At 41.2% G+C, this 25,856-nt stretch overlaps 1 protein-coding gene across 9 annotated transcripts; it reads right to left on the bottom strand.

Moving 5' to 3' along the window:
* Positions 1 to 345: 345 nt before the first annotated feature.
* Hnrnpc (heterogeneous nuclear ribonucleoprotein C) lies at positions 346 to 24,178 on the bottom strand. Of its 9 annotated transcripts, XM_040736651.1 has the most exons (10): positions 24,025 to 24,159; positions 19,830 to 19,994; positions 19,470 to 19,495; positions 8,558 to 8,827; positions 5,541 to 5,655; positions 4,954 to 5,001; positions 2,138 to 2,298; positions 1,484 to 1,597; positions 1,143 to 1,324; positions 346 to 1,048 (listed from the first exon to the last, which is right to left on the bottom strand). In XM_040736651.1, exons 4-10 carry the CDS (start codon positions 8,796 to 8,798, stop codon positions 965 to 967), a joined length of 945 nt encoding a protein of 314 aa, XP_040592585.1. In that variant the 5' UTR covers positions 8,799 to 8,827; positions 19,470 to 19,495; positions 19,830 to 19,994; positions 24,025 to 24,159; the 3' UTR covers positions 346 to 964. The 9 variants fall into 9 exon arrangements, with proteins under 9 accessions (XP_040592585.1, XP_005087074.1, XP_012981405.1 ...); XM_005087017.4 differs by lacking the exon at positions 19,830 to 19,994 and having other exon boundaries at positions 1,143 to 1,303; positions 24,025 to 24,167; XM_013125951.3 differs by lacking the exon at positions 19,830 to 19,994 and having other exon boundaries at positions 1,143 to 1,300; positions 24,025 to 24,167.
* Between the last annotated feature and the right edge of the window lie 1,678 nt (positions 24,179 to 25,856).

Here is a 25,856-nt window from a genome sequence, read left to right as displayed (position 1 = left end):
TATATAACACTGGAATGCCTCTACAAATTTTTAACATTACATGAAACGTAGAAACAATTGTCTGCAGTGCATAGAATGAAAACAATCTTGCTAGGCATGATATAACAAATAACATCTTTTTGAGAAATAGAAGATCTGGTCTGTATTCAGACTTCTAAACAGTAATTGAAACAACCAACCACTCCACGTCAAAATTGTTTAAACACTCATCTTGAAATGGTTTTTATTCATATTGATACGCATGATTATGACTCAAGAAAATTGTATTTAATACAACCTGAGAATTTGTGGAGGCCGATAAAAAGAACAAGTAATTTTAATAAAAAATTCATATTTCCCTTCAAATTCCTGGTTTAATAAGGAATTGTTTATTTTGAGAAAAAGATCCCAAACATCAGGCTGTTCACAAAAATAACCCATGGTATTAACTTTAGAAAACAAATATTAAGACTATTACACTATTTTCCTGTAAGATGCATTTGACATGCCAACTCTCATTCACAAAAATACATGGTTACATTCGTGTTGAACAGCCCCACTCGTGTGAGGGAAAACACACCTCTATTGCAAAGCTGCTCTCAGGGTTACAAGTAAATGAGATGCTTCTGCAGTTAGGGAAGCAACTACTGAAATCATATGAGAACTGTCCTCCCTGCATAACAAGAGATTATTTTGGAGACAGCTGATAAAAACCATACTTTTTTATTGTTAAGTCAAAGAGGTATCAAAATTAAAAGCAAACTTACAGGGTAAGACTTAACAAAACTACTCAGGAGCATCAAAGGAAGTGAAAATGGAACTAGGCGCAGGGCAAGTATGAACCAATGAACACAGGAGGACGAGGAGAGGGCGAACAGTGAGAATGTGCTGAAGATACTAGGGAGAGGATCTGGTGTTACTCTGATCTCTCACAAGCGCCTAGGTAAATGAACAACGGGATAAGTTTCTAAACTCAACTATGTGCTTAAGAGTCATCCTCCCCATTGGCGCTGTCTCTGTCATCTTCTCCTTCCTCGGCCTCTTTTTCATCATCCTTGATCAATTCCAGCTGTGAGAAATAGACACAAACAAGGAGAGTTAGAAGTACTCCTTGTATCTCTGGACCCTGTCCCCCACCTTTCCTTCCTTTCCCAGGCACTAACCTGGTCATCCCCCCGATCCTCATTGTCATCGTCATCCAGCAGGTCACCCTCCTCTGCAGAGTCATCTGCACCTGCCTCAGACTCCATCTTCACATTGGTCTCATCTTTTTTCACAGAGGCGCTGCTCTGCTCTTCTTCAGACTTTTCATTCTTCATCTCTACTGGGGATGAGAAGGACAAGTCTGTCCAGGGGCAAGTGTTGCCCACAGGATATAGAAAGCTCTCATTAATCAAAGAACAAATATAGTTTTCCAAACAAATCAATGATCCTCCCAAACACCCCAATATGCAAATGTCTTAAAATAACCCAATTTTACTTGAAACAAGCACAAGACCATTACCTGCTTGTTTGCTTTGCTCCTTTTCAATTTTTTCCAGGCTTTCCAGCAGAGAATCCACTTTTTGTTTTATCTGAGTCAGCTCCTTCTTAATAGCCTGAAGGTCATCTCCTTTCACTGTAACACAAAGTCAGGCAAGAATAAAACATATTATAATTAACCAGTTGCTAAAAATTATCTTCTAGGAGCTAGAATTTTAAATTGACCCAGCAACATCCCATGGGGAAATTCTTTGAGATGCATGTGCATGCATTTGTGTACACACAACCTAAAAGCTAAAATGATGGAATAGGTAACAGCTACAAAAGTAATGGATATTTTTTTCTTTCCTTTTTTGTAGACAGGATTCCTATGTATTGCTTTGGAGCCTGTCTTAGAAGTTGCTCTGTAGACCAAGTTGGCCTCAAACTCAGAGATCCACCTGCCTTTATGATAGGGTATCTGAGTACCCAATGTCATCCTTCAACTAGGAGATGCTAGTGTTATTCTTTCAGAAGTTCTCAGCATCTACATCTCAAACCTACAACTCCAGCTCCATGGGAATCAACACCTTCTCTGACAACAATTCCCCAAACGCATACATGTAAAAATAATTACATAAAATTTGGAGGTGGGAGGCATTGCACAAAAATACCACAAAAGAGAAACAATACTTACACTTTCCAGACTTGGATGAAGATCCCCGTTGTCCACTCTTTGAATTAAATCCACTTTTGCCCCTTCGAGAGGTGTTTCCGGAAACACGCTGGCGTTTAGAAGGCACCACAGCTCGAGCAATAGGAGGAGGAGGGGGAACACGTGCTGGGTAACTGTACATCCTTTTGGATAAAAATAGAATTATCTGTTTTAGCCATTTCCTTTAACTAACTTGATAGACAAGATTTCAATCTCTACTCTGATGAAGAAACACTACAGAAACTAAAGGGAAACAAACACACCTATAGACTTGAAAGATTTACAACCATCACTTATAAGTAGCATTCTGTTGAATTTTATCTTATAAGCAGCATTCTGTTGAATTGCCTTTTATCTTATACTAACATAGAACTCAGAAAGATGGGAATTCATTGGATCTGCAGATATTCATTTTTAATTATGCAAAGGAACAAAAAACCAATGATACTAGTGGTAAAAGTGACTCAGGAGCTAAGAGCACAGGCTGCTCTTCCAGAAGTCCAGAGTTCAACTCCTAGACACCACACGGTGCTATCTCAGGACCATCTATAATGGGATCCACACCCGTTCTGGCATACAGGCATACACTGCACACAATATGTATCTGCCACCCCTAAAAAATCTTATTGCATTGTTCTCTTGATGAGCAATGCTACAAAAACCGTGTTGCTAGAGAATAGTTAAAGTATGCAAAATAGGGGCTGGGCTCCTAAGGAGCTATACCGGGATGGACAGAGGAGTTTATTCATACAGACCATCCCTTATGTAATGGGCTTCAGCAGTCACCAGAGGCTTAAACAACCACCATACCAAAATATTTCTATTTCAACAGCAAAAATGCTTTGGGCAACTAAACACAGTAAAGTGCACAATCTCTGGAGAGAACACAAGCCAGGTGTGGTACTACAATATATTGCAATCCCAATACCCAGTAGGTTGAGGGAAGGAGGATCTCTGGCAGATCTAGGCTAAATGAAGTAGCCCAAATCAATAAGAAATACACCAAGTTCAAACAAAGACACACACACAAAACAAGGTCATTATCATGAGGATTTTCGAAGCCTTGCAAAAAGAACAATGATTTAACGATCTGTAGTACTGCCAACATGGCAGGCCCTTTATATGCAAGATCAATAGCACCAATTTTCAAAGGTTAAGCATCTAGAACAATGGTGCACATTTTTAACCTCAGCTCTTGGCAAACAGAAGCAGATGGATCTCTCCTATCTGCGTTCCAGAGATACTCAGAGGCCCTGTCTACAACCTCCCCAACTCCCCGGCCAAATCACCTAACATGCCAAAAGCAAAAGCAAACTGACTTTGCAGCTGCCTAGACCTAGAGAGAGAAAAAGAACATGCATTACTATGAATAAACCCGGGGTTTATTTTTGAGGGTGATATAAACTAAATTTAGATCATGGCACCACCACACAACACAATCAAAATGCACTGAACCTTGTGTCTGTATGAGGATCTATCTGGATGAGTGTTGGTGCCTATCTAAATAGAAAGAGATATACAGAGTGTTGGGAAGGGGACATGGGTTATCTGCAAAAACACCATTTGTTCTTAACCACAGAGCACTTTAAGAATATACATTTTATGTGTGAAGGTATTATATTGAAATATATATAGGAAAAAAGCAAAAATGTCACCAAGGAGATTTGCAATGTTTATCTTGAAGCGTATCTTCAAATACCAGAGGCCACCTTGGAAATGGATAAAATATACTTAAGCTACCACACTCTAATTAGAGTATCTAATCCAAGTTGAGAATTTCTCCTTCAAAGATTTATGTACCACATACACAATGAAAATAGTAAGCCAGCCTAAAAAGGTTAAAAGGGTGACGACCAATAAAAGCATGTATATAATCCAAGTGTTTCTCCATAAATCAATGGCCCAGCTACACCTTCCAGAATCCTTATGTAATTTCAGATTTCCAAAAGAGAAACAATTAGTGTTACAAAGCTGAGTAAATTAGTGAGGGAAAACAAACAAAAGATGGCAAGCACAAGGACCCAAGTTGAGGTCCCCAATGCCCCACTAAAAAGCTAAGTGTAGACAGTAATGGGGAAGTAGACTCAGGCAGACTCCTAAAGTTTACTGGTAAGCTAAACAAATTGGGGGAGCTGTAGGTTGGTTCCATGGCTGGGCACATGCCTTTAAACCCAGAACTTGGGAGGCAGAGGAAGTTCAAGGCCAGCTTGATCTACAAGCTGGAATGCCAGGAGAGGCCCCAAAGCTACAGAGAAACACTATTTTGAAATAGAAAACAAAACAAAAATTTAGGGTTTCTAGAATGACTAGGAAGAACCTGGAGTTTCTGGCCTGTTGTGTATGTGTGGGTCTATTAAGATCTGGCTGTCTATCGTAGAAAACTCTGTAGAAATTCACATAAAGGTTGCCTACCAAGTGATGGATTTAAAAGACACTTTAATACGTTTATGTTCCAGCTCCCCACTATGCCCAGGTGATAACCTGTTTTTTTTTAACTTAAGACCTCCACATTTATGAAAATGCCATGCTATGGCACAAAAGATGGCTCAGGGAATAAGAACACTCCAGAGGACCCACATTCCAATCTCAGTACCAATGATGGGACCTCACAGCTGCCCAAAAAGCCCTTTTCCAGAGATTGCAGTAATTTACTCAAATGTAATGGAGTAGGGCTGTGTTTTCAAACATCCTACTAGAGAGTTTAATTGAGTAGAAAAGCAGCACGTGCAACACATCATTATTTTAAAAAAGAGACCTTAAACTGACTTTTTAATAACATCCAAAAAAACCATACATACCTGTCATAATAATCCCGTTGAAAGTCATAGTCCAAATCAAAAGAGGAACTGAAAAATAAATACCAAAAGATTATTTTGGAGCTGCTGTTAATTCAAAAGGCAGATGGGGTGAAAACAGGCCAAACAAACCACAACAAACAGATCAGTAAGATTAGCACGAATAATCACCATTCATTCAAACAAATCATTGTCCTCCATGTTATCTTAGACCACTGGAAATGTAGTGATCAAACTAGTAATTCAGGTGAAAATTTCAACAAAGCCAACTTATGAGCCAAACCAAGAACACTAAAAGAAAACAACAGTTGTTAAAACCACAAACCCTTCTCCCTTCCTTATTTCCCAGCTTTCTAGAACCTAACAAATTACTCTTGAATTTATGATACATACACATATTATTGTTAAACAGCAAAAAAATCTCAGTGCTAGGAAATAGGGGCAAAAAGGGAAGTATGTTAACACAAGTTAATAAGCATTAGCACTTTTGCACATACAAAACACATTGCGCTAACCCTCCCCACATCCAGAAAACAGAGAAGATGCCCACTGATGGACACAATGCAGTTATAAATAATAAAGTTCCGGACCTGAGTAGAGGGGACGGAGAAGGGTGTTCTGGTACTGACCCGTACATCTCCGCTGCAGATCGTTTCACACCTGCTTTTCCTCGGTTCACTTTTGGCTCTGCAGCCAGATTAATATCTGGGAAAAAAAGAAACAGAGCCAAAAAGTGTGGGAGTTAAAAACAAGAACTTCAAGGCAAAAAGACTGGGTTTTATTCCCCAGCAAAGCAAACAAGTCTGTATTTCAGAGTACAGTTACCTAATGCATAACATTAGCTTTCCTTCTCACTGTAAGTTTTTACAAAGCTAGGCTTTGATTTTCTGTGCTGTTGGAAACCAAAACTCCTGACATTAGTTTTTCTTTGCTATATACCCCATTCTTAGCTTCCTCCCATTTGGAAAACTGATTTATCTTTTGCATCTGTTTGCTCATGCACTAATACAGTTAATGAATCACGTCAGTCATTTTTCCAGTAACATTTCTATTTAATTTCACAAAAAAGCTTGCACATAATTGCAAAGATAAGCATGAGGGTGTATACCCTCAAAGTCATGTTCAAAGGACCATTCTCAATGCCATTGCTCCACACAAAATTAGCCTGAAAACTTCCACACATACATACCCACCCATAATAAACAACACCCAAATTTCAAGTTACAATACAAGACAGCACAATGGGTTAAACAACTGTCTGTATGTCTGGCAACCTGAGCTCAACGTCCTCTGCCTACACAGTATAAATGGAAAACCTACTAAGGAAGTAGTAAGTTGTATTCTGACCAGGAAGTGTCCACATGCACAAACACAATGTGTAAACATTTTTTTATCTAAGATAAGGACACATTATTGGGACAGTAGGATGTATCAAAAGACATAAGTCATCAATGTATCAAAGCATAATGACTAAAAACTGGTTCCCAGGAATCATATAGTAGAAAAGAGGACTCTGGCAAATTGCTCACAAAAGTAAATAAACCCTTAAACACTACCTAGTTTTTAAGGATAATCCAAAGATTTATTTTTTCTCTCACTATATCTATAAAGGTGTTTCTTACTAGTTCTAACAAATAAGCCTAAAGGAAAAACATCAGACCAAGGCTGGGTCTTTAAAACAAGTTTCACAAATGATAATTTCAGATGAGTACAAGTAGGCATATTGTCACTGAGTTTTTAGCTTTTACTTTCAAACCATGCTGGGATCAGGTGTGTGGCATCACCTCCTGGCGGAATACACAATAATTTTTAAAAATAATGTTGAATTTAGTCATATTTTCCAGAGGGACTGCTGAGAAACTGAAACTAAACAAGCAAGATGTCATGGTTCCATGAGCTAGTTCCAGGACAGCCTCCAAAGCCAGTAAAAGCAGAAATAAATACTATAAATTGATTGTAGTCTTGCAAACACTTCTTTTCACATACTTTTAATCCCTACAGAGGCAGACTGTTCTGAGTTACAGGACAGGCGAAGCTATCTGAAGTCTAGTAACCTATTATTGCTACCAAAGAGGTTGCAACAGGGAAGGTGTTATTTGCTTTAAAACACAAGCCTTTTAGGCCAAAATGTTGGCACAGTTTTAATCCTAGTACAATAATTTGAGTTTGAGGTCAATGTGATCAACATAGTTTAAAGTCTCAGGATAGCAAGGGCTATTTATGTATAGAGACCTTGTCTCACCAGCCTCCAACACATAAAACAAGTTTAAGTGAATATACATAATGTTGATGTGAGGACATTATACTGGTGGAATAGAAGCAAAGTATTAACAAGTATTAGTGATGTGAACAGACATTTAAAAAAATGTTGCTAGCTAAACAAAATATCTGAAGTCTAAAACTTATGAAGTAAGGGCTGAGATCTAATGTAGCTGACAACTCTCTAGCATGCCCGAGGCATAAGAATCACATCTGAGGGGTGGGAGGGAGGGCAACAGCAAACATTTGGGTGGATAGGTACAAGACACACACTAAAGAAAAATGGAATGAAGTATTTTTTACCCTGGGCACACACCTTTGATCCCACCTCTTGGTGTACAGAATGAATACTAGAATTGTCAGAGAAACTCAAACCAAGGAGTTTTTTCTATCATATTTATATGCATGTACATGGATGCACATGAGCCACAATAGGCATATGCAGACCACAGGATAATCTGTGGGAATGGTTTCTCTTTTTGTACCAAGTGGGTTCCAAATATTCAACTTAGGTTTTAGACAGCAAGTACCTTACCCAGAGACATTTTGCCAGTCTAAAAGATTAAAAACAAAACTACAGCCACAATGTATCTGCCAGAATTACAAAAACTAAGGATAAAAAGGAACACATTAAATCACTAAAAGAAACAAGTAGAAAATTTGGAGACTTCTTTATGTGACAGGAGGTGGAAGCGAAGGCCTTTAATCTCAGCACTTGGGAGGCAGAGGCAGGAAGATCTTTGGGTTTAAGGCCAGCTTGGTCTACAAAGCAAGTTCCAGGACAGCCAGGATCACTACACAGAGAAATCCTATATGGAATGTAACTTGAGGTTTGCGAATGTAGCTCAGAGTGCTTCTCAACTTACATAAACCAAGGGTTTGACCCTCAGAACATCATGTAAAAAATCTGGCACATATTCTTCTACCCATCTACACCAATCCTTAATGTGGCAAAACGGTTGGGCATTCTACACCAGATACTTGGACAAAAGCTGGATAATACAAACAACCTAAATGTTCTACCAAGGTTTCATATTTGTATTCACCTACTAATATAAATAAAATCAGGGCTGGAGAGATGGCTCAGAGGTTAGGAGCACTTACTGCTCTTCCAGAGATCCTGAGTTCAATTCCCAGTATCCACATGGTGACTCATAAACATCCATGAGATCTGGTGTCCTCTTCTGGCCTGCAGACATACATGCAGGCAGAACACTATATGCATGCATCTCAATCATTACCAAGGGTTGCCCAGTTTTTGCATAAAAGAAAGGAGGCATGGAAACATTAATCACAAACATTACTAAAGACTAAAATTCAAGCTTGAATTTAACAACTATAAACTTACCTAAAACCTGGCCAGCAATCATTCTGCCATCTTCTCCAGCTACAGCAGCCCGGGCATTTCTTTCATTAACATACTGGACGAAGGCAAAGCCCTTATGCACAGAGCAACCCACAATTTTGCCATACTTTGAAAAGATTGCCTCCACATCAGACTTCTTGACCACAAGAGTATTGAGATTCCCAATGAATACACGGGAATTCATGGATCGAGGATCTGTCTTGTTGGTAACATTGCTAGCCATTTCCTTCGATGATAAGGTTCCTCACAAAGCTGAAAAGTGGAAAAAAGAAGCATTCAGGTTAGCAGTTATTATTACTGGTGTTTCATTTGAACTACTATGACTATCTAGGTATCAACTTAACAGAATTCTCATAATATCAAATATTTATTAATACAATACTCCTTTTAAGCCTCTTGCACTAGCAAGATCATTCCAAGTGATCCTTCTGAAATCAAATTCCCTACACTTTTTACTGCCAGAGTTTGGCTTTTTTTTTTTTTTGCCTTCCTGATTGTAAGAATCTTATAATTAGATCTAACATACTAAGACTCAATTTTCTCAAAACAGAAACTTCAAAACTTTCAAGTATAGTTTATACAAAGGCAAATATTTCCAGATAGTCAGATATTTATTTGGACTTGATTTAGCATTTACTACAAAGTATACTAAAGCCATCTTTTCATATAATACAATAACTCTAAACTACTTTTCACAACTAGAGATTAATATTGGATGGTGATGATGATAAACTACCATTATAACACAGAAAAGTAAGAAAATGCAAACTTTCTTAAGTTTTGGTTTTATCAGACAGATCCATTCTCAAAAAGCTAGCCTGAAGACTGTAATTCTGAATGCTTCAGAATCTTGGAATTTTATGTTTGAGTCACTACACAGTTCTGATTCTAGTCTATTAAGGCTGTTTCCAATCAAAAACTCTTGACACAGTCTCATTTAAATTTTTACTGAAGAGTTCAGTAGTTTTAGAAGCAGTCACAAGATTTCAGGCCATATTACAGCATGTGTAAGGTTGCTTACATATTGAAGTCAAAGGGCAACTACCTATGGTGAGGAATCAAACTCATGTTGTCAATCTTATCAGGAGGAAGCACCTTATCCACTAAGCCATCTTAACTTCCTTACCCTATACCTTACTTATGAATAAGGTAAGTAAATGAGGGTCAAATTTGTTTAGGCAAAGAATGTGATCAGCATCCTATAATACATATACAATAAATAATGCCTCCATGCTATGTAGTCATCACCACCACCAAAACTCCAGAATGGTTAAGTGGAGTTAAAATACTTACTGACTCTAAGAGGTGTAAAAGGAAATAATCAAACTTTGTCTTGTTTTCCCAAGACAGGAGTTCTCTGTGTAAGAGTCCTGGCTGTCCTGGAACTAGCTTTATAATAAATCAGGCAGGCCTCAAACTCAAGAGATCCACCTACCCCTGCCACGATTAAAGGCACCCACCACCACTTCCCTGCCTTCTTAAAGTCACTCATCAAAATTTGTAAAATGTTTAATATGTCCTTTAAGGTTCTCTACTATCACTTGACAAGAACAACATCAAATTCATGAGCCTGTCTCCCTGAATACTAATTAAGTCTATGGGAGTACCATCTTTTCTGCTGATAAATCCTCTACTATTTACTTGTTTAAGAACCTAGGTTGGGGCTGGAGAGATGGCTCAGAGGTTAAGAGCACTGACTGCTCTTCCAGAGGTCATGAGTTCAATTCCCAACCACATGGTGGCTCACGGCCATCTGTAATGAGATCTGGTGCCCTCTTCGGATGTGTAGATGTACATGGAGTCAGGGTGTTGTGTTTGTAATAAATAAATAAATCTTAAATAAAAAAAAAAAGAACCTAGCCGGGCATTGGTGGAGCACGCCTTTAATCCCAGCACTCGGGAGGCAGAGGCAGGAGGATCTTTGTAAGTTCGATCAGCCTGGACTACCAAGGGAGTTCCAGGACAGCCTCCAAAGCCACAGAGAAACCCTGTTTCGAAAAAACCAAAAAGAAAAAACACACAAAAACAAAAACAAAAAAAAGAACCTAGGTTATTTTACTTGTATAGTTTCCTAAAGTAACCAAGGTTCATCCTTAAAATAAAAACAAAGGCGTGTAAGGTAAGGTGGTGGCACACCTTTAATCCCAGTACTTGGGAAACAGAGGCAAGCATATCTGAATTTGAGGTCAGCCTAGTCTAGAGAGGGTTCCAGGACAAGCTCCAAAGATAGAGAAACCTGGTGTGAAAAAAAACCAACAAAAACAACAGTGATGTTGCCAGGAAGGGTAAAGACAAAGGTCAAGACAAAGGTCAGCTTGGTTCAAGGACAGCCACGGCTATGTAGATTTATCTCAAAATAGTAACAGTGGCAAGATCAGTAAAGAAAATATAACATTTTAAAAGCAACACATAACTATGGGCAAAAATCAAAGCCCTTGGTTTTTACTTTACTACTCTTCAACAGTGCAGTTAACAGGATATACATGAGGTTCATAAAAAGTATGTACCTGGGGACAATGGGTTCACAGTCAAGTATTCACTGTGGAAGCACCAGGACCCATCAAGACTAGAGTTTGGGGGCTCAAAAGATGATTCAGGTCAAGAGCACTGACTGCCCTTCTAGTTCCTGAGTTCAATTCCCAGCAACCACATGGTGGCTCACAACCATCTATAATGAGATCTCATACCCTCTTTTGGCATGCATGCCAAAACACTGTATGCTTAATAAAATAAATCGTTTAAAAAAATTGGTAACTGTTTATGCCATGCACAGAACACTGCATTCCTAAAAACTTAAAAAACCAACCCACCACCAACAACACACAAAAATGAGTTCAATTGGCCGGGCGATGGTGGGGCACGCCTTTAATCCCAGCATTCGGGAGGCAGAGGCAGGCGGATCTCTGTGAGTTGGAGGCCAGCCTGGTCTCCCGAGCAGAGTTCCAGGACAGCCTCCAAAGCCACAAAGAAACCCTGTCTCGAAAAACCAAAAAAAAAAAAAAGGTTCAATGTCCAGTACTCACATTAAAAAAGACACCAGGCAGTGAGTGCTGCATGCCACCTTTAATCCCAGAACCAGGAAGGCAGACAGGCAAATCAGAGCAAGACCAACCAACCTGATCTAACTATAGATAGCAGCGCTACACAGAGAAACTCTGTTACAGGCTGTTTGCATTTGCCTCCTACACACCTTTTTTCTATCTTCCCTGTCTGCCTCTGGTCTTTCCAGGGGTAAACAATGAGCTGCCTGTATGCTGACCCAAAGCAGGATGTGTGCTATCACTACCCAGCTTAAAAAGGGCCAGTTTAATTACAACCCTCATTTTTATTGGCCTGTGTGTTAACATACACCTTTAATACCAGCAGGGGAGCGACCTCAGGCCTACCAGGGTTACATGTTAAAGAGAAGGAAAAGACAGAAAAAGATACAGGAGGCAGAGACACATCTTGTCCAGGGAAATGTAGACCTAGGTCCTCAGGAAGTACAATTTTAAAGCAAGGCAAACTATGTCACCTTACCTCTCTATGCATATATGCACATACCCACACATGATAAACATACACACTAATGTTCTTGTGCTGGGGACATAGGAATGTGAGTTTGCCTACCTAGGACACTCAAATCCTTCAGACCATCCCAACACCTCTATAAACTGGGCATGTTTCAACATTCCAAAGACAAAAGGCCAAATGATCAGAAATTAAAAGTCCTCCTTCATTCTATGTGTAACTGACAAACAGTCCACAGAAGAAATGCAGATTTAGGAGCTGGAGATACAATATGCAATTAAGTGTTTACACTGCTTCTCCAGATGACCTCAGCCTGTAACTCCAGCTCCATGCAGATAAAAATTTTGGCTTAAGCAATAACCCAACCTACATTCACATGTACATACACTTACATAGACACCCACACAATCAAATATCAACAATTTAAAAGAAATACTGGTTTGAACACAAAATGCAACAGATTGTAACCCTGAAGTAAAAAAATGTTTTGAGCCGGGCGTTGGTGGAGCACACCTTTAATCCCAGCACTTGGGAGACAGAGGCAGGCGGATCTCTGTAAGTTCGCGGCCAGCCTGGTCTACAGAGTTCCAGGACAGGCTCCAAAACAATACAGAGAAACCCTGTCTCAAAAAACCAAAAAGTTTTTAAATTAGCCAGGCATGAGAAACAGTTACCAACCTAATCATTAAAAGCACACACACACACAGGACAAAAAAAACATCTTCATTACAGACAACATAGCTTTTTATGGTGGCTCACACCTTTAATGCCAGCACTTGGGAGGTAGAGGCAGGCGGACCAGCCTGGTCTACAAGAGCTGGTTCTAGCACAGCCTCCAAAGCCACAGAGAAACATGTCTTGAAACCATCTCCCCCCCCAAAAATAAACAAAATTATGAGGTGTCTACTTAGGATATCAAAGCAGACCTTGTGGAAAGGTTCTTCCAGTTATGGCTGACATACCAAACCCCTTACCTAAACTCCTCCAGCAGTGGCAAATGGGGCTGTGCTCTTTAGTATGTAAGTCCCTTTACTATCATGGCTCTCCCCTCCCTCTCCTCCCATGACCAGGTAATGTTCACTGTGGACTCTCCCAGAGTGAATATTCTCTGTGTCTGGAATATTCTCCCCCTTTTATCTACTAATAAACCTTTCTCCATACTAGCACTGTTTTTTTTTGTTTTTTTGTTTTTTTTGGTTTTTTGAGACAGGGTTTCTCTGTATTGTTTTGGAGACTGTCCTGGAACTCGCTCTGTAGACCAGGCTGGCCTCGAACTCACAGAGATCCGCCTGCCTCTGCTTCCCGAGTGCTGAGATTAAAGGCGTGTGCCACCAACTGGCCTAGCACTGTTTTTTTTTAATTCATCTGTGAACTCTAACTGGTCACTAAAATATACTACAGCATTTCTGTGATCATATGGGAGGTAAGCTGGGCAGGGGTGACACATACCTTTAGTCCCAGCACTAACGAAAGGCACCAGATCTGAGTTGGAACCAGCTGGGTCTCTACTCAGTGGGAGTTTGAGGCCAGACTGGCCTACACAGTGAGGTCTAAGATGATGAGGGCACAAATTCAATGCTATCACATCTGTAAACATGCTGGGGTACCAGAATAAACAACTGAGGAAAAGAGGATGTCCACTACTAGGTAAACTGATACAAGATTTTAATTCCTGTATATAAAAATACTAAGGGTGCACCTTAAAGCTATGAACTTTGAGCATGCTAAGCATACACGCCCCTCTAACTAAGGAAAACAAGCAAGCCCAAAATGGTGGCACATACTCATAATCCAAGCACTAAGTCAGAACAACTAGAATTGGATCTCTGAGGCTTACTGGCTGGCCAGTATGCCTAGCCTACTTGGCAAGCTAAAAGTGAAATGTCCCTGTCTTAAAAATACAAAATGCCTGGTGACACTGTCAAGAAGGATAGAGGCAGACAGCTGGACTCTGGGTCTGAGGCAGATCTCAGGGAGTTTCAGGACAACCAGGAAAGATGAATGGATCAGTGGGCATTAACTGTCCTTCCAGGACCTGGGTTCATTTCCCAGCAACCATACAGCAGCTCACTCAACAGTCTGTAACTCCAGGATCCAACACCTCACACAGACATACATGTAGGCAAAACACTAATACACATAAAAATGATTAAAAAAACTGTTACCTTCACATTATATAGGATCTGGGTTTCAAATAACATTAAGGTGGATATAGGTATAACCAATATTGATTTTGTTGCCGGGTGTTGGTGGCGCACGCCTTTAATCCCAGCACTCCGAGGCAGAGGCAGGCGGATCCTCTGTGAGTTCGAGGCCAGCCTGGTCTACCAAGCGAGTTCCAGGACAGCCTCCAAATAATACAGAGAAACCCTGTCTTGAAAACAAACACACAAACAAAAACAAAAAGATTGATTTTGTTTGAGACAGAATATCTATCACTATACAGCTTGGAACTTGCTATGAAGACCAGGCAGGGCTGGACTCAGATCAGCAAGATGAGTGCCATTACACCAAGTGGCCAAAAAAAAAAAAAATAATAATAATAATAAAATAAAATGCAGAAGTATAAAAAGGGACAAGGACATGAAGAACAATTACTAATCTGAGTTGCTTGAAATATTTCCATGAGTTAAATTGAAGCACAAATAGATTGCCCTGCCTCGAAATAAAATGAATCAAAGTAGCAACAAATACAGAGTGTTTAAGTGCTATGTTCTAGAAGCATCTCACACTAGTGGGTGTTTTTTTTTTCCAAACAGGTGTCACTATGGGCCAGGCTAGCTTAAAATGAAATCTCCAAGTGCAGGGATTTTTAAAAAGCTATGTCATTGTGCCTGTCCTACCAGTTGACTTCTCTTATTTTGTGTATGGTTGTTTTTGTCTGTACATGTTTAGTACCCACAGAAACACAGGAAAGAGGGTGGAAGACCCTCTGGGAACTGGAATTATAGTTATTAGCCACCATGAGGTTATTGGGAATTGAAGCCTCATCTTCTATAAGAATGATTGCTTGTATCCTAAGTACCAATTTCAGATGCTGGCTCCAACAGATCAAGACATCACTGACATGGTAGCTACTGAATCTAAAATGTAGAAAAACTGTCAAGAACTTGAAGTAGAACACATCTAACCACTTTCTTTTTTAAATCAGTGAGTGCTTTTTCTATATATGCATACCACGAATGCCTAGTACTAAGAGAGCATCAAATCCCCCTGGGAAGCATCATGTCCAGGCTGGTAACTGCATCCAGATATTCTGAAAGATTAACAAGTATTCTTAACTGCTCAGCCATCTCTCCCATAATACACAGTAAGATAACCAGTGTACCAGGAGTGGTGGCAGACTCTAGAGGCAGACCATTCTGAATTCCAGGCCAGGAACACAAATTGAGAGATCATTAACATGACCAGAGCACAGCACAGTTAGAAACACTTTTTTCTCCTTTCACACAATCCTAGATCCTTTTAAATTCCACACAGCTAAAGAAGGTACCCTTGAATCCCTTTCCTGATCCTGCCTACACTTCCCAAGTGCTGCATCATATGCATGACACCAAACCCAGCTTTCAATCATTTACATTTTAGCAAAATCAATGTAGCTGACAATTTGAGAATAGACTAGTACGGAGGTCAAAATATCTGAATCTAGAGAAATGGTTGGGGAGGGCTAAGAGCAGTGGCTGCTCTTCCAGGGGTCCTGTGTTCAATTTCCATCAACCACATACATGGTGATTCATGACTATAATAGGATCTGATGCCCTCTTCTAGCATGCAGGTATACATGAAAAGCACTCATACAAAATTTAAGTAGCCAGGTGTTGGTGGTGCATGCCTTTAATCCCAGCATTACGGAGGCATAGGTAAGCAGATCTCTGGGAGTTCCAGGACAGCCTGGAAAGCAATATAGAGAAACCCTATCTTGAAAAAAAATGAATTAAAAACATTTTTTAAATTAGTTATTTAAAAAAGTGGATGTCAGCCAGGCGTTGGTAGCGCACTCCTTTAATCCCAGCACTTGGGAGGCAGAGGTAGACGGATCTGAGTTCCAGACTAGCCTGGTCTACAGAGCAAGTTCTAGGATAAAATACAGAAAAACCCTGTTTCAAAAAAAAAAAAGTGGATGTCTATTGTAATACACTAAAGACAATGATAAACTGACACAGACCAAGAATATGGCAATAAATGGTTTTAAATGAAAAGCTGATGACATGATAGCAAAAGAAGCTAGTAGTCTTTGGTCTAAGTAACACAAAATCTGTAGTTTGATAAACCAGAGGCCAAAACAAACCAATTTGAATAAACAATCTAGATACAGCTTGTCTGTGAAATAACTCTTTTCCTTTTCTCACATTGTAGGTAGGCCACTGGTAGTCTTGGCCTTAAAAACCAAGGTGGCACCTGGTGGTGGAACACGCCTTTAATCCTGCAACTTGGGGTGCAGAAGCAGGCAGATTTGCAGAGTTCCAGGCTACAGAGAATCCCTATCTCAAAAAGAAAACAAGGTGCTAATTCTGCTCCTACATCATCCCTGAAGTTTGTAAGGATGATATTCAAGTAAAACTACCAGATAAGTAACTGAATAGATGCAAATCTACTAAAGAGAAAAAGCCCATACTGTTAAAATTTGGTGGCAATCAATTCATAAACATATAAAAATCATAGAAGTGAAATATTTCATGAAATGAGCACAAAATGAGGAAGAACTAAGTCATACACAACTCCAATAGTTAAATAAGGAGCATCAACAACCTGAAAGCAAAGTAAAAAGGCTTCAGAATGTCTCCAGTGGTTAAATGATAAAGGTCAAGTCAGATGAAGATTGAAAAACAGCCCCCTTACTTTAGTAACAGACCTCAACCATTATTTCCTTTTTCTCCAAGTAAAATTTATTTTGAGTTCTTGATTCTTGGGCTGGAGCTGGCTCAGTGGTTAAGGACCTGTATCCACATTGCAGCTTAAGATCGTCTCTAGCTGCAGTTCTAGGTTAATGTAATGAGTGTACATGGTAACAGACACACAGGTAAAACCCATTCAAGTGAATTTCAAGTCACTTCCTATTTGCCCTTTACTAGTTCTCAAAACCCTCACTATGTGGTGGTGGCACACACCTTTAATCCCAGAGCTTGAATGGCAGATGCAGGCGGATCTCTGTGAATTCTAGGCCAGCCTGGTCTACATAGAGCAAGTTCTAAGACAGCCAGGGTTACATGGAAACTGGAGGGTTGGGGGGGCATACTCTGTGGCTTTGGAGGTTGTCCTGGAACTAGCTCTTTAATGCCAAGTGCTGGGATTAAAGGCGTGTGTGTGCCACCAGCGCTGGCCACTTTTGCATTCTTTTACAGATCTGTGCATAAATCTCACCATATGGTATCATTCATTTCTCACTCTATCACCATGAGTTAGGCTGAGGTTTTCCTGACAAGACCCTTGATCTAACTAGAAATAGTTAGTGACCCTGTAATGAGCAGGTCCAACACAGCACAGGTAGGAAGATTTCACTCCTTTCCCAGACCCCAGGAGCTTCTTCTGCTTTAATGTCCACTGTTTTCTTTGGTGTCCATCTGACCTACATTTGACTTTTTGTCCAAGAGTATTATATACCCACATGCCATACCACTCATTTTCCAAGTTGAAACTTCATATATTAACTCTAAAATGCATAGCAATGGCTGAACATGGTGGTGCTTTCCTTTAATCTCAGCATTTGGGAAGCAGAGACAGGCGGCTCCAAATTTTTGAGATTAGCCTGGTCTAAATTGAGTTTCAGGACAAAGCAGGCCTATGTAGGGACCTTGTCTCAAAAAACATATGAAACTAAATTGGTTTCCAAACCAATAGTATTCCTAACTCCAGCTACCTATGCCCTCAATAACCATTGCGTTATTCTAGTTTCAAGACATTAGGCTTCAAGTCATTGATGATGCACATTGTGTAGATGCAGAAATTAAATCTTTCTATTTTAAGCTAAACCTATCCTTCCCTTAAACTCTTTTTTTTAAAAAAAAACCTTCTGTGACAGTTTAATACTATAAATATCACTTATTTCTTGTCATTGGATCCATGGGATTTTGTTTGGGTTGTTATCACAGAGTGCCACCACACTAGCCTCTAACTTCTGTCTCATCTTTGAGTTACCAGAATTTGTCTTCAACTTGTAATTGTTTACAAATACTGTCTGCTTGCACCCCTGCATGTCAGAAGAGGGCATCAGATCCCATTACAGATGACTGTAAGCCACCATGTATCTGCTGGGAATTGAATGCAGGACCTCTGGAAGAGCTGCCAAAGCTTTTAGTTGATGAACCACCCTCTCCAGCCCCCTCAACTTGTGTTTTAAGATAAACATAATCTAAAAATGTATAAATGTAACCTAAACTGTATTTTGTTTTGAGGCAATGTTTTATGTATTCCAGGCAGGCCTCACACTATATAACCCAAGGAAGACCTTAAACAACTTATACTTCTGCATGTCTAACAGGTGTGCCTAATGGGCCTCATGTGCACTAAGCACTCTGTCAACTAAACTGTAAGCCTAAATCCCAAAGATTACTCTAAATCAAACAGCTCAATGCCGAGAAAGAACTGTCTAGTTGGAGGCAGTTCCAGGGGCTCTGACCTATTCATCATCTAAACTTAAATAAGTCTTATTTCCTAGTCTTTGCAATGAAACCAAGTGGACCTCACACCTCTTACCATCACCCAGGAAGGGTGTACATCTGTTCCGAAGGCCCCCCTGGCTCCAGGTCATCCTGGCTGATGCTGCTCCAGGCTGGGCATCCATGTTGCTGCGGCTTGTGGTTTGTGAGGGGTAGTGTACAGGAAAAGCAGGATGGGATTTCAAGGGAAACAGTAGGAAGATGGCTTTTTGGGAAAATGCCACCACCATTATAGGTGTTAAATAGTACCACACACATTTTATTGCAGCACAGTTTAAAAATTTAACAAATGAAAGATTAAAAAGGAAAAAAAATAAAAATAAAAAAATTAAAAATACAGACGTCCAGAGATGCTCTAAAACAGTTAAGTTAAAGATCAGGAAAAATAAGGTCAAAGACTTAACAGCCAGTAAAATTATTTCCAGTGTGGGGAAGGGGTTGAGGGCAAGGGTGGGGTTGGGAGAGAAAAGGTTTATGTGATCAAACTACTTAAAAATGCTAACACCTTCACTTTCTCTCCCAAGATGGAAAACTCCAAAGTCAATCAGGAGGCTGAAGAAATCTTAACATTCAGAAAAACTCCACTTTAATCCGGTTAAAAATCATCATTATCATCATCATCATCACCATTATAATAAGTATAGTAATAATAACTAGTAAGTAACAACAATAAAAAGGAAACCAGCGAAAGTCAGGAAAAATGTAAAAAAAAAATTATAATAACTTACTGTAGCTGAAGATCAAAAAAATCTCACTGTAAAAAAACAAAAATAAAAATAGCCCAGATTAGAAAAACGGGAGGTGTAAAAATGTCAAGTCAGTAAAGTTCATTTCTTTTCTTTTCCAAAAGCAGTTTCCACAAAAACCGCAAGGGTAATGTTCTCAATAGCAGACAAGCAAAGCCCTTTCCACATCATCAATTAATCTTAAAAATACACGAGAAGTAGAGAGGTCAGTTTATGAGGCTAAAAGGCTCCTCCTCTAACCCAACTGCTGCAGAAAAAATAGAAATAGAAATTTTAAAAATTACAACTTAAATCCAGGTCCCGTTTTTTGTGTCTTTTTTGGAAATAATTTAAAAAAAACACCTGTATATTTGCTGTAGTGCACACCAAGTTGCATCATTGTGTTTAAAATGTCTTTATAAAATCAATTTGGAATGGGAATGTGTGTGTTCTGGAAGGGTAGGGAAGGGAAGTTAAAAATCAAAGCTGAGCTCCAGTGAGTACAAGGATGGGGTTCGCCTTGCTGCCCTGTGAAAGGAGAAGGGACAGATTGAGTCATAGTTCCTCAGAAATGTGCCCTAAACACAAGACAGAAAACTGTCTGTTGCATCTAACACATTTTGGTAAAGCATTAACATTTCACTGGGATGGAGAGAGCCTTTAGAGAATCATCACTTCTATTAGTGACTTTTTTTAAACAATTCTTCATAGTCGATATGTGGCTGTAGTTAACTAAATTCAAGTCCCCTTTAAGGGGACCGCCAAGAGCATACATTTTAATGTCCGCTTTGTAATCGGCAGTTTGGGCAATGAAGAAAATACAGAAAACCAGGCCAACGAATGGAGATGAAGTGAATAAAGGTCAAACAGACTCATGGGTTTCAAACCTAAGGCCATATATGTAGTTTTCTTCCTGTGAATAATACAGACTAAAGGTGAATGGTCTACCATGAAGACATACACTAGAAGGGACTCATCTGTTCTCAAAGCCAAAGAGTGAAAGACCACAAGACTTTGATAAGGTTCTAGTCAGGGTGAAAGATATTCTTAAAAAGGAGCCAGCCCTTTTTATTCATCACTGACAGTGAAAAACCATACAAATGGAGGAAGGATCCATGAACACTTTCATGTCATGAAACAGGTGATAAAAATTGTGTCCTTATGGATTTGTGTTTCATTTTATCATCTAGTGTTCCTACTCTCAAGGTATGAAGTATCTGACACATAATGTAAAACTGAAATAATGTAAATGACATTTATTATCTAGTGTTCCTAATCCTAAGGTATGAAGAATCTGACACAATGGGAAACTGAAATAATGCAAATGACACAAACTGGTTGTTTCATCAGCTAAAAGGAGAAAAGCAGTTAAGACTTGTTACATTCCCATTTCATTTAGACATGAGGACTTATTTGCCTCTAAACTTTAAAATTTTAAAACTGAACCTTTAGAAAGTATTCAAACTAAATCCTGATTTAAAAACACCAAAGACTACACAGAACAAGTACTGTAATTCTTTAAACCCGGTACCAAAACCTTGGTGTTAACCCAACAGTTCATTAAAAAAGGGTGTGGTAGTGCCTTTGATCCTGGCACTTGGGAGGCAGAGCCAGGAGGGTTTCTGAGTTCAAGACCATCCTGGTCTATAAGAGCTGGTTCCAGGACAGCCTCCAAAGCCACAGAAACCTCGTCTTAAGAGAAAAAAAGAAAAATAAAAACCCTTAGTATATATAGAAGGCATAGGCTTAAAGAGCAGCAATGTAATCTGGGCACACAACTTTACTCCCAGCACTAGGGAGGCCGAGGCAGGTGACCTTTTGAGTTGGAGGTTAAGCCTGGTCTACAAAGTCAGCCCCAGGACAGCCAGAGGGTCTGAGCTACATAGCTGAGTCCCTGTTTCCAAAGAAACAAAACCAAACTACCCCCTCACACAAAAAGAAAGCACTACATGTTCCATGCCAACAAGATTTCTCAAAATCATGAACTAATAACTAATGCCACTTTTTAAATAAACAGATGTTTTCTGACAGAGCATGTGTACGGAGGCTGGAAAATGGTTCAGCATATAAAGAGCACTTGCAGCAATTACAGAAGATGCAGCTTTTTGATTCCCAGTACCCCACATGGTGGCTCACAACCTAATTCCAGTTCCAGAGGATCCTATGCTTTCTTTCAGACTTAATGTCCAGCATAAGCAAACATGGTGCACTCATACATGCAATCATTAATACACTGAAATAAGCTTTAAAATGTATTTTAGGCTACACTACCAAAAAAAATCCCACTAAGGTTTAGATAAACTCCTTAAACGATACTTTAAATCATCTAGCACTTACTAAAAATACAAAACCTAAGCCTGGCAGTGGTGGCATATGCCTTTGCCTTTAATCCCAGCACTTGGAAGAAACAGGTGGGGTGGATCTCTGAGTTTGAGGCCAGCCTTGTCTACAAAGCTAGTTCCAAGACAGCCACGGCTCCACAAAGAAACCAAACCAAAAAAAAAAAAAAAAAGAACTAGAATACTTTTAAACAGAAAATCAGCTTGTCTTTTGAGAACTTAACCAGGAACCTCTTATCCACTGTAGTTTTTCAAAATCTTTACAAACACTTCTAGTTTTGCTACATCTGAAAATTATTTTTCATCAGCCAATTCCCCAGTAAATCTAGTTTCAAAACAGTTAAGTCTTCCAATGAGAGGTGAGTGTATGAAGCATAAGCAAATAATGCTAAGGACAAATACCGTTTTTGGGGGGGCGGTCAAGACAAGGATTCTCTATGTAGCTTTATACCTGGCCGGTCTCAACCTCAGAGATCCACCTGCCTCTGCCTCCCATTCAGGAATTCACATTTCTAACACTTCTGAAAGTCTTACCAGACTGGTCCCAAAGTCATAAGCTATCATCATGTTCTACTGGACTGAAGGTGTGCCCTACAACACTTAGTGGTAGATGTTTTTCAACCAATCTCTACTTGCATACTAACGTGACATTTATTTACAACACTTTTTGATGACTTCCTAGCTGTTTTACTCATTTCTCATTTCACCACAGCAAAATTCTACTCTTAGGCACACATGCGCTTGCATCTTAAAATGAGGCTAGGCAAGCAGTGATGGTCACATTTAATCCCAGCACTTAAAGCCAGAGTCAGGCAGATCTGGCAGCCAGAGCTGCTACACAAAGAATCCCTCCAATCTTGAAAAACCAACAAACAAAAGCCGGGGGGGGGGGTGCACGCCTTTGATACCAGCACTGGGGAGGCAGAGGCAGACAGATCTCTCAGTTCCAGGCCAGCCTGGTCTGCAGGAGGGAGTTCCAGGACAGTCTCCAAAGCTACAGAGAAACCAGGTCTCCGAAAAATTAAAAAACAACAAATTAACTCCAGATAAGCTAACACCCTACACTATTAGTGCTGGGAATTAAATTAAGTGCACCTTGCATCCTAAGCACTGGGCTACAGCAACAGCTCAAAACCTGTAACAGCAATCAATTGTTTGGGGTTTTTTTTTTTAACATAAATTTTGTCCGAGCTCCCCTCTTTCATAAACAAGAATTTTACTGTGTAGTTCCGGGCTGGCAAGCGACGGGTACTGATCCTCCGGTCTCGTGGCCTCTGGAAGTGCAAGGATTACAGGAATGCAATATCACACCTAGCTGGAAACTGCTTATTGCCAAGTTTTGAATGGATAGAATATTGGGAATATCCGGAAGATTATTTTGGCTTTGTTCCTGTTACCTTTAATTTCGGTATCAGCTTCCCCTAAAATCTCAATGATCTTTTGTGCACAGTATCCCAGTAGCCTTCACCTGTCTAAAAATATCTTAAGACGCTCCACGAATTTAGTACGCTACTGTCAACCACTTTTACCTATACACTTCTCTCTCAAGACCTACCTCAAAGTCCCACTAACTCACATTATTTCAAGTGATCTGTAACCTGCAGATTAAAAGGCTTTCATTATTGCAATTTCAGTTATTCCGCGGCGCGTCCTTTTTACGAACAGAAAAACACTCCGCCTTCTACCACTTACTCCTATGGGAGAAGAAGTAACGAATACTCCGGCTATTGTTAAAACGCCGCTCGGGTGCCATGTGGCCCGCCCGGAATGCAGAAGCTTCCAGTAACATCACCACGGTATCGCTCCCCCCCTCCCCCGCGCCACCCGCGCCCGACGTTGAACTCCGAAGATTTAACAGCGGGATCGCCGGGCCGTCAAACTCCGGGTCACGTTAGCAAGCATTTCTTCCTTTCTTCCTTCTTCCCGCCCTCTCAACGCTTCCCCCTCTCCGAGTCCCGGTGGTCCAGGGCAGCCGTTAGACACGAGCGCGCAGGCGGGGCGCTTGCCGCGCCGACCGCGGCCTGGAGGTCACCGGGGCTGGACCTGCGCCCCAGCCGAGGCCTGGGTGGCTCCCGCCTCGCTCCCAGTCCCCAAAGCCGCGGCGACAAACGCGGGCTCCGCGTCCGCCGCGAGGCCGTTTTCGCTCCCACACCCCCCCACGCCCCGCCGCAGGGCCCCGGAACCCTCGCCTCTCCCGCACTCGCCCCCACTCCGCTTACCAAGCGCAAGGAGAGAGAGAGAGAAAGAGGCTGCCTCTCCCGCCGCGGGTCCGTGCCGAGGCTCCGAAGCGACTGCAGGCGCGCAGCACACGACCGTTCGCTCTCCGGCGCTCCACAAAATGGCCCCCGAGCTCCTCTGCCGCCGAGGCGAAGGTCCGGCCCCGCCCCGCTCCCGGGCGGGGCGTTCCTATTGGCTGAGCCTTTCCTCGCTCCCGCTCCCAATTAGATCGCGCTACCGCTGCTCACAGGGCTGGCCAATCACAGTCAGGAGTGGGCGGGTCTAGCTGCGAGAATTTCCACATGCGTAGCAGAAGCTCTCTAGTAATTGGCGGAGCTTCCTGTCACTTAGTGCACGGAGGCTGGCCATTGGTCACTGTACCAGGCGGAAAGCGGGGTGGAATGTTCGCCTTTGTATCGCGCACGGCTCCTCATCCGGGTACTGGCGGGCCTGATTGACGCCGCGTCGTCCTATCGGCGCTTAGGGGACCGCCCTGATCCCTGCATTTCCGCGGCGCTGGGGCGGTAAGGGCTGGGTGGAGTCTGGTAGCGGGTGCAAAGGGCCTGCCCTCGCCCCGGGCCTAGGAAAAAGAAAGAGCCAGAATGAGCCTGGGTGTGGGGAGGAGAGTAAATCCCTGCACCGCCTGGAGTGCAGCCGGCTCCAGCCCTGCAGATTTATCAAATCCCCTTCTCATCTCCACATTCTGTGAGCTGTCCTCTCCTGTTACCTGGACCCCTCCAAGTCGGTTGCACAATCTGCAAACCGAATGGCCGGCCACCTCAATTAGCCTGCCTGCCACTCAATCCTGGCTATTCCGTAGGAACCTGGAGCACACCAAAATGCATACAGCCAACTTAGAGATGGGAATATTGCCAGAAGGAGATACACTAGATCTAGGAAAATCTGATTTAAATTGGGGGGTGAGGTAATTTGGGTTTTTGGTTGGTTTTTTTTTTTTTTTTTGGCTGGGTAGTGATGGCTGTGCACGCCTTTAATCCACCACTCCAGAGGCAGAGGTAGGCGGATCTCTGAGTTTGGCATCCGCCTGGGCTTCAGAGGGAGTTTCAGAACATCCGGGGCTCAAAAACCAAAAAATAAATAAAGGCAAAAAATTTAAATTATGCTGGGCGTTGGTGGCGCACGCCTTTAATCCCAGCACTTGGGAGGCAGAGGCAGGCGGATCTCTGTGAGTTCGAGACCAGCCTGGTCTACAGAGCGAGTTCCGGGACAGCCTCCAAAGCCACAGAGAAACCCTGTCTCAAAAAACCGAAAAAACAAAAAAAACAAAATGTAAATCTATGGCATTTTCAAAAGTTTTATTCTATGTATGTGTGTAATCATTACAAAGGATCCGATAGGCAGGGATGTTGGCACGTGGGAGTCACTGAACACTGAGTGTTACAGCTTGGATGGAAAGGTGTTCTGGCGATTGGGAGCCAAGGAATGCCACAGGTCACAGTAATCACAGCAGCTTTCAGGGGAAGTGTGTTTCTTTTGGCTCTGCTCAGGGTGTGTTTCTTTGACTGGCCCTTTTTCCATACAGTGTGTGTATCTGCTTAAGTGAGTTTATGTGTTCCCAATTTTACTTTTTTTTTCTTGTTTTTTTTTTTTTTTTTTTTTTGAGACAGGGTTTCTCTGTACCTTTGGAGGTTGTCCTGGAACTCACGCTATAGACCAGGCTGGCCTCGAACTCACAGAGATCCACCTGCCTCTGCCTCCCGAGTGCTGGGATTAAAGGCGTGCGCCACCAACGCCCGGCCACCCAATTTTACTTTTTTACCTTTTTTTTTTTTTTTTGGTTTTACGAGACAGGGTTTCTCTGTATTGTTTTGGA

Source organism: Mesocricetus auratus, unplaced genomic scaffold (genome assembly GCF_017639785.1).
Source record: "Mesocricetus auratus isolate SY011 unplaced genomic scaffold, BCM_Maur_2.0 Super-Scaffold_100066, whole genome shotgun sequence".
In the NCBI taxonomy this organism is placed as follows: Eukaryota; Metazoa; Chordata; class Mammalia; order Rodentia; family Cricetidae; genus Mesocricetus; species Mesocricetus auratus.
The sequence above is the reverse complement of the archived record's forward strand: the minus strand, read 5'-3'. Positions and strand labels throughout refer to the sequence as shown.

Bases quoted from the DNA above. Each gene is read 5' to 3' on its own strand.
- Hnrnpc (XM_005087016.4), bottom strand. From the start codon at position 8,798: ATGGCTAGCAATGTTACCAACAAGACAGATCCTCGATCCATGAATTCC. The intron at 2,299-4,953 runs GTATGTATGGTT...TTTATCCAAAAG, and splicing joins CAACGGGATTATTATGACAG to GATGTACAGTTACCCAGCAC. The intron at 1,325-1,483 runs GTAATGGTCTTG...GCCCCTGGACAG, and splicing joins GGAGCAAAGCAAACAAGCAG to ACTTGTCCTTCTCATCCCCA.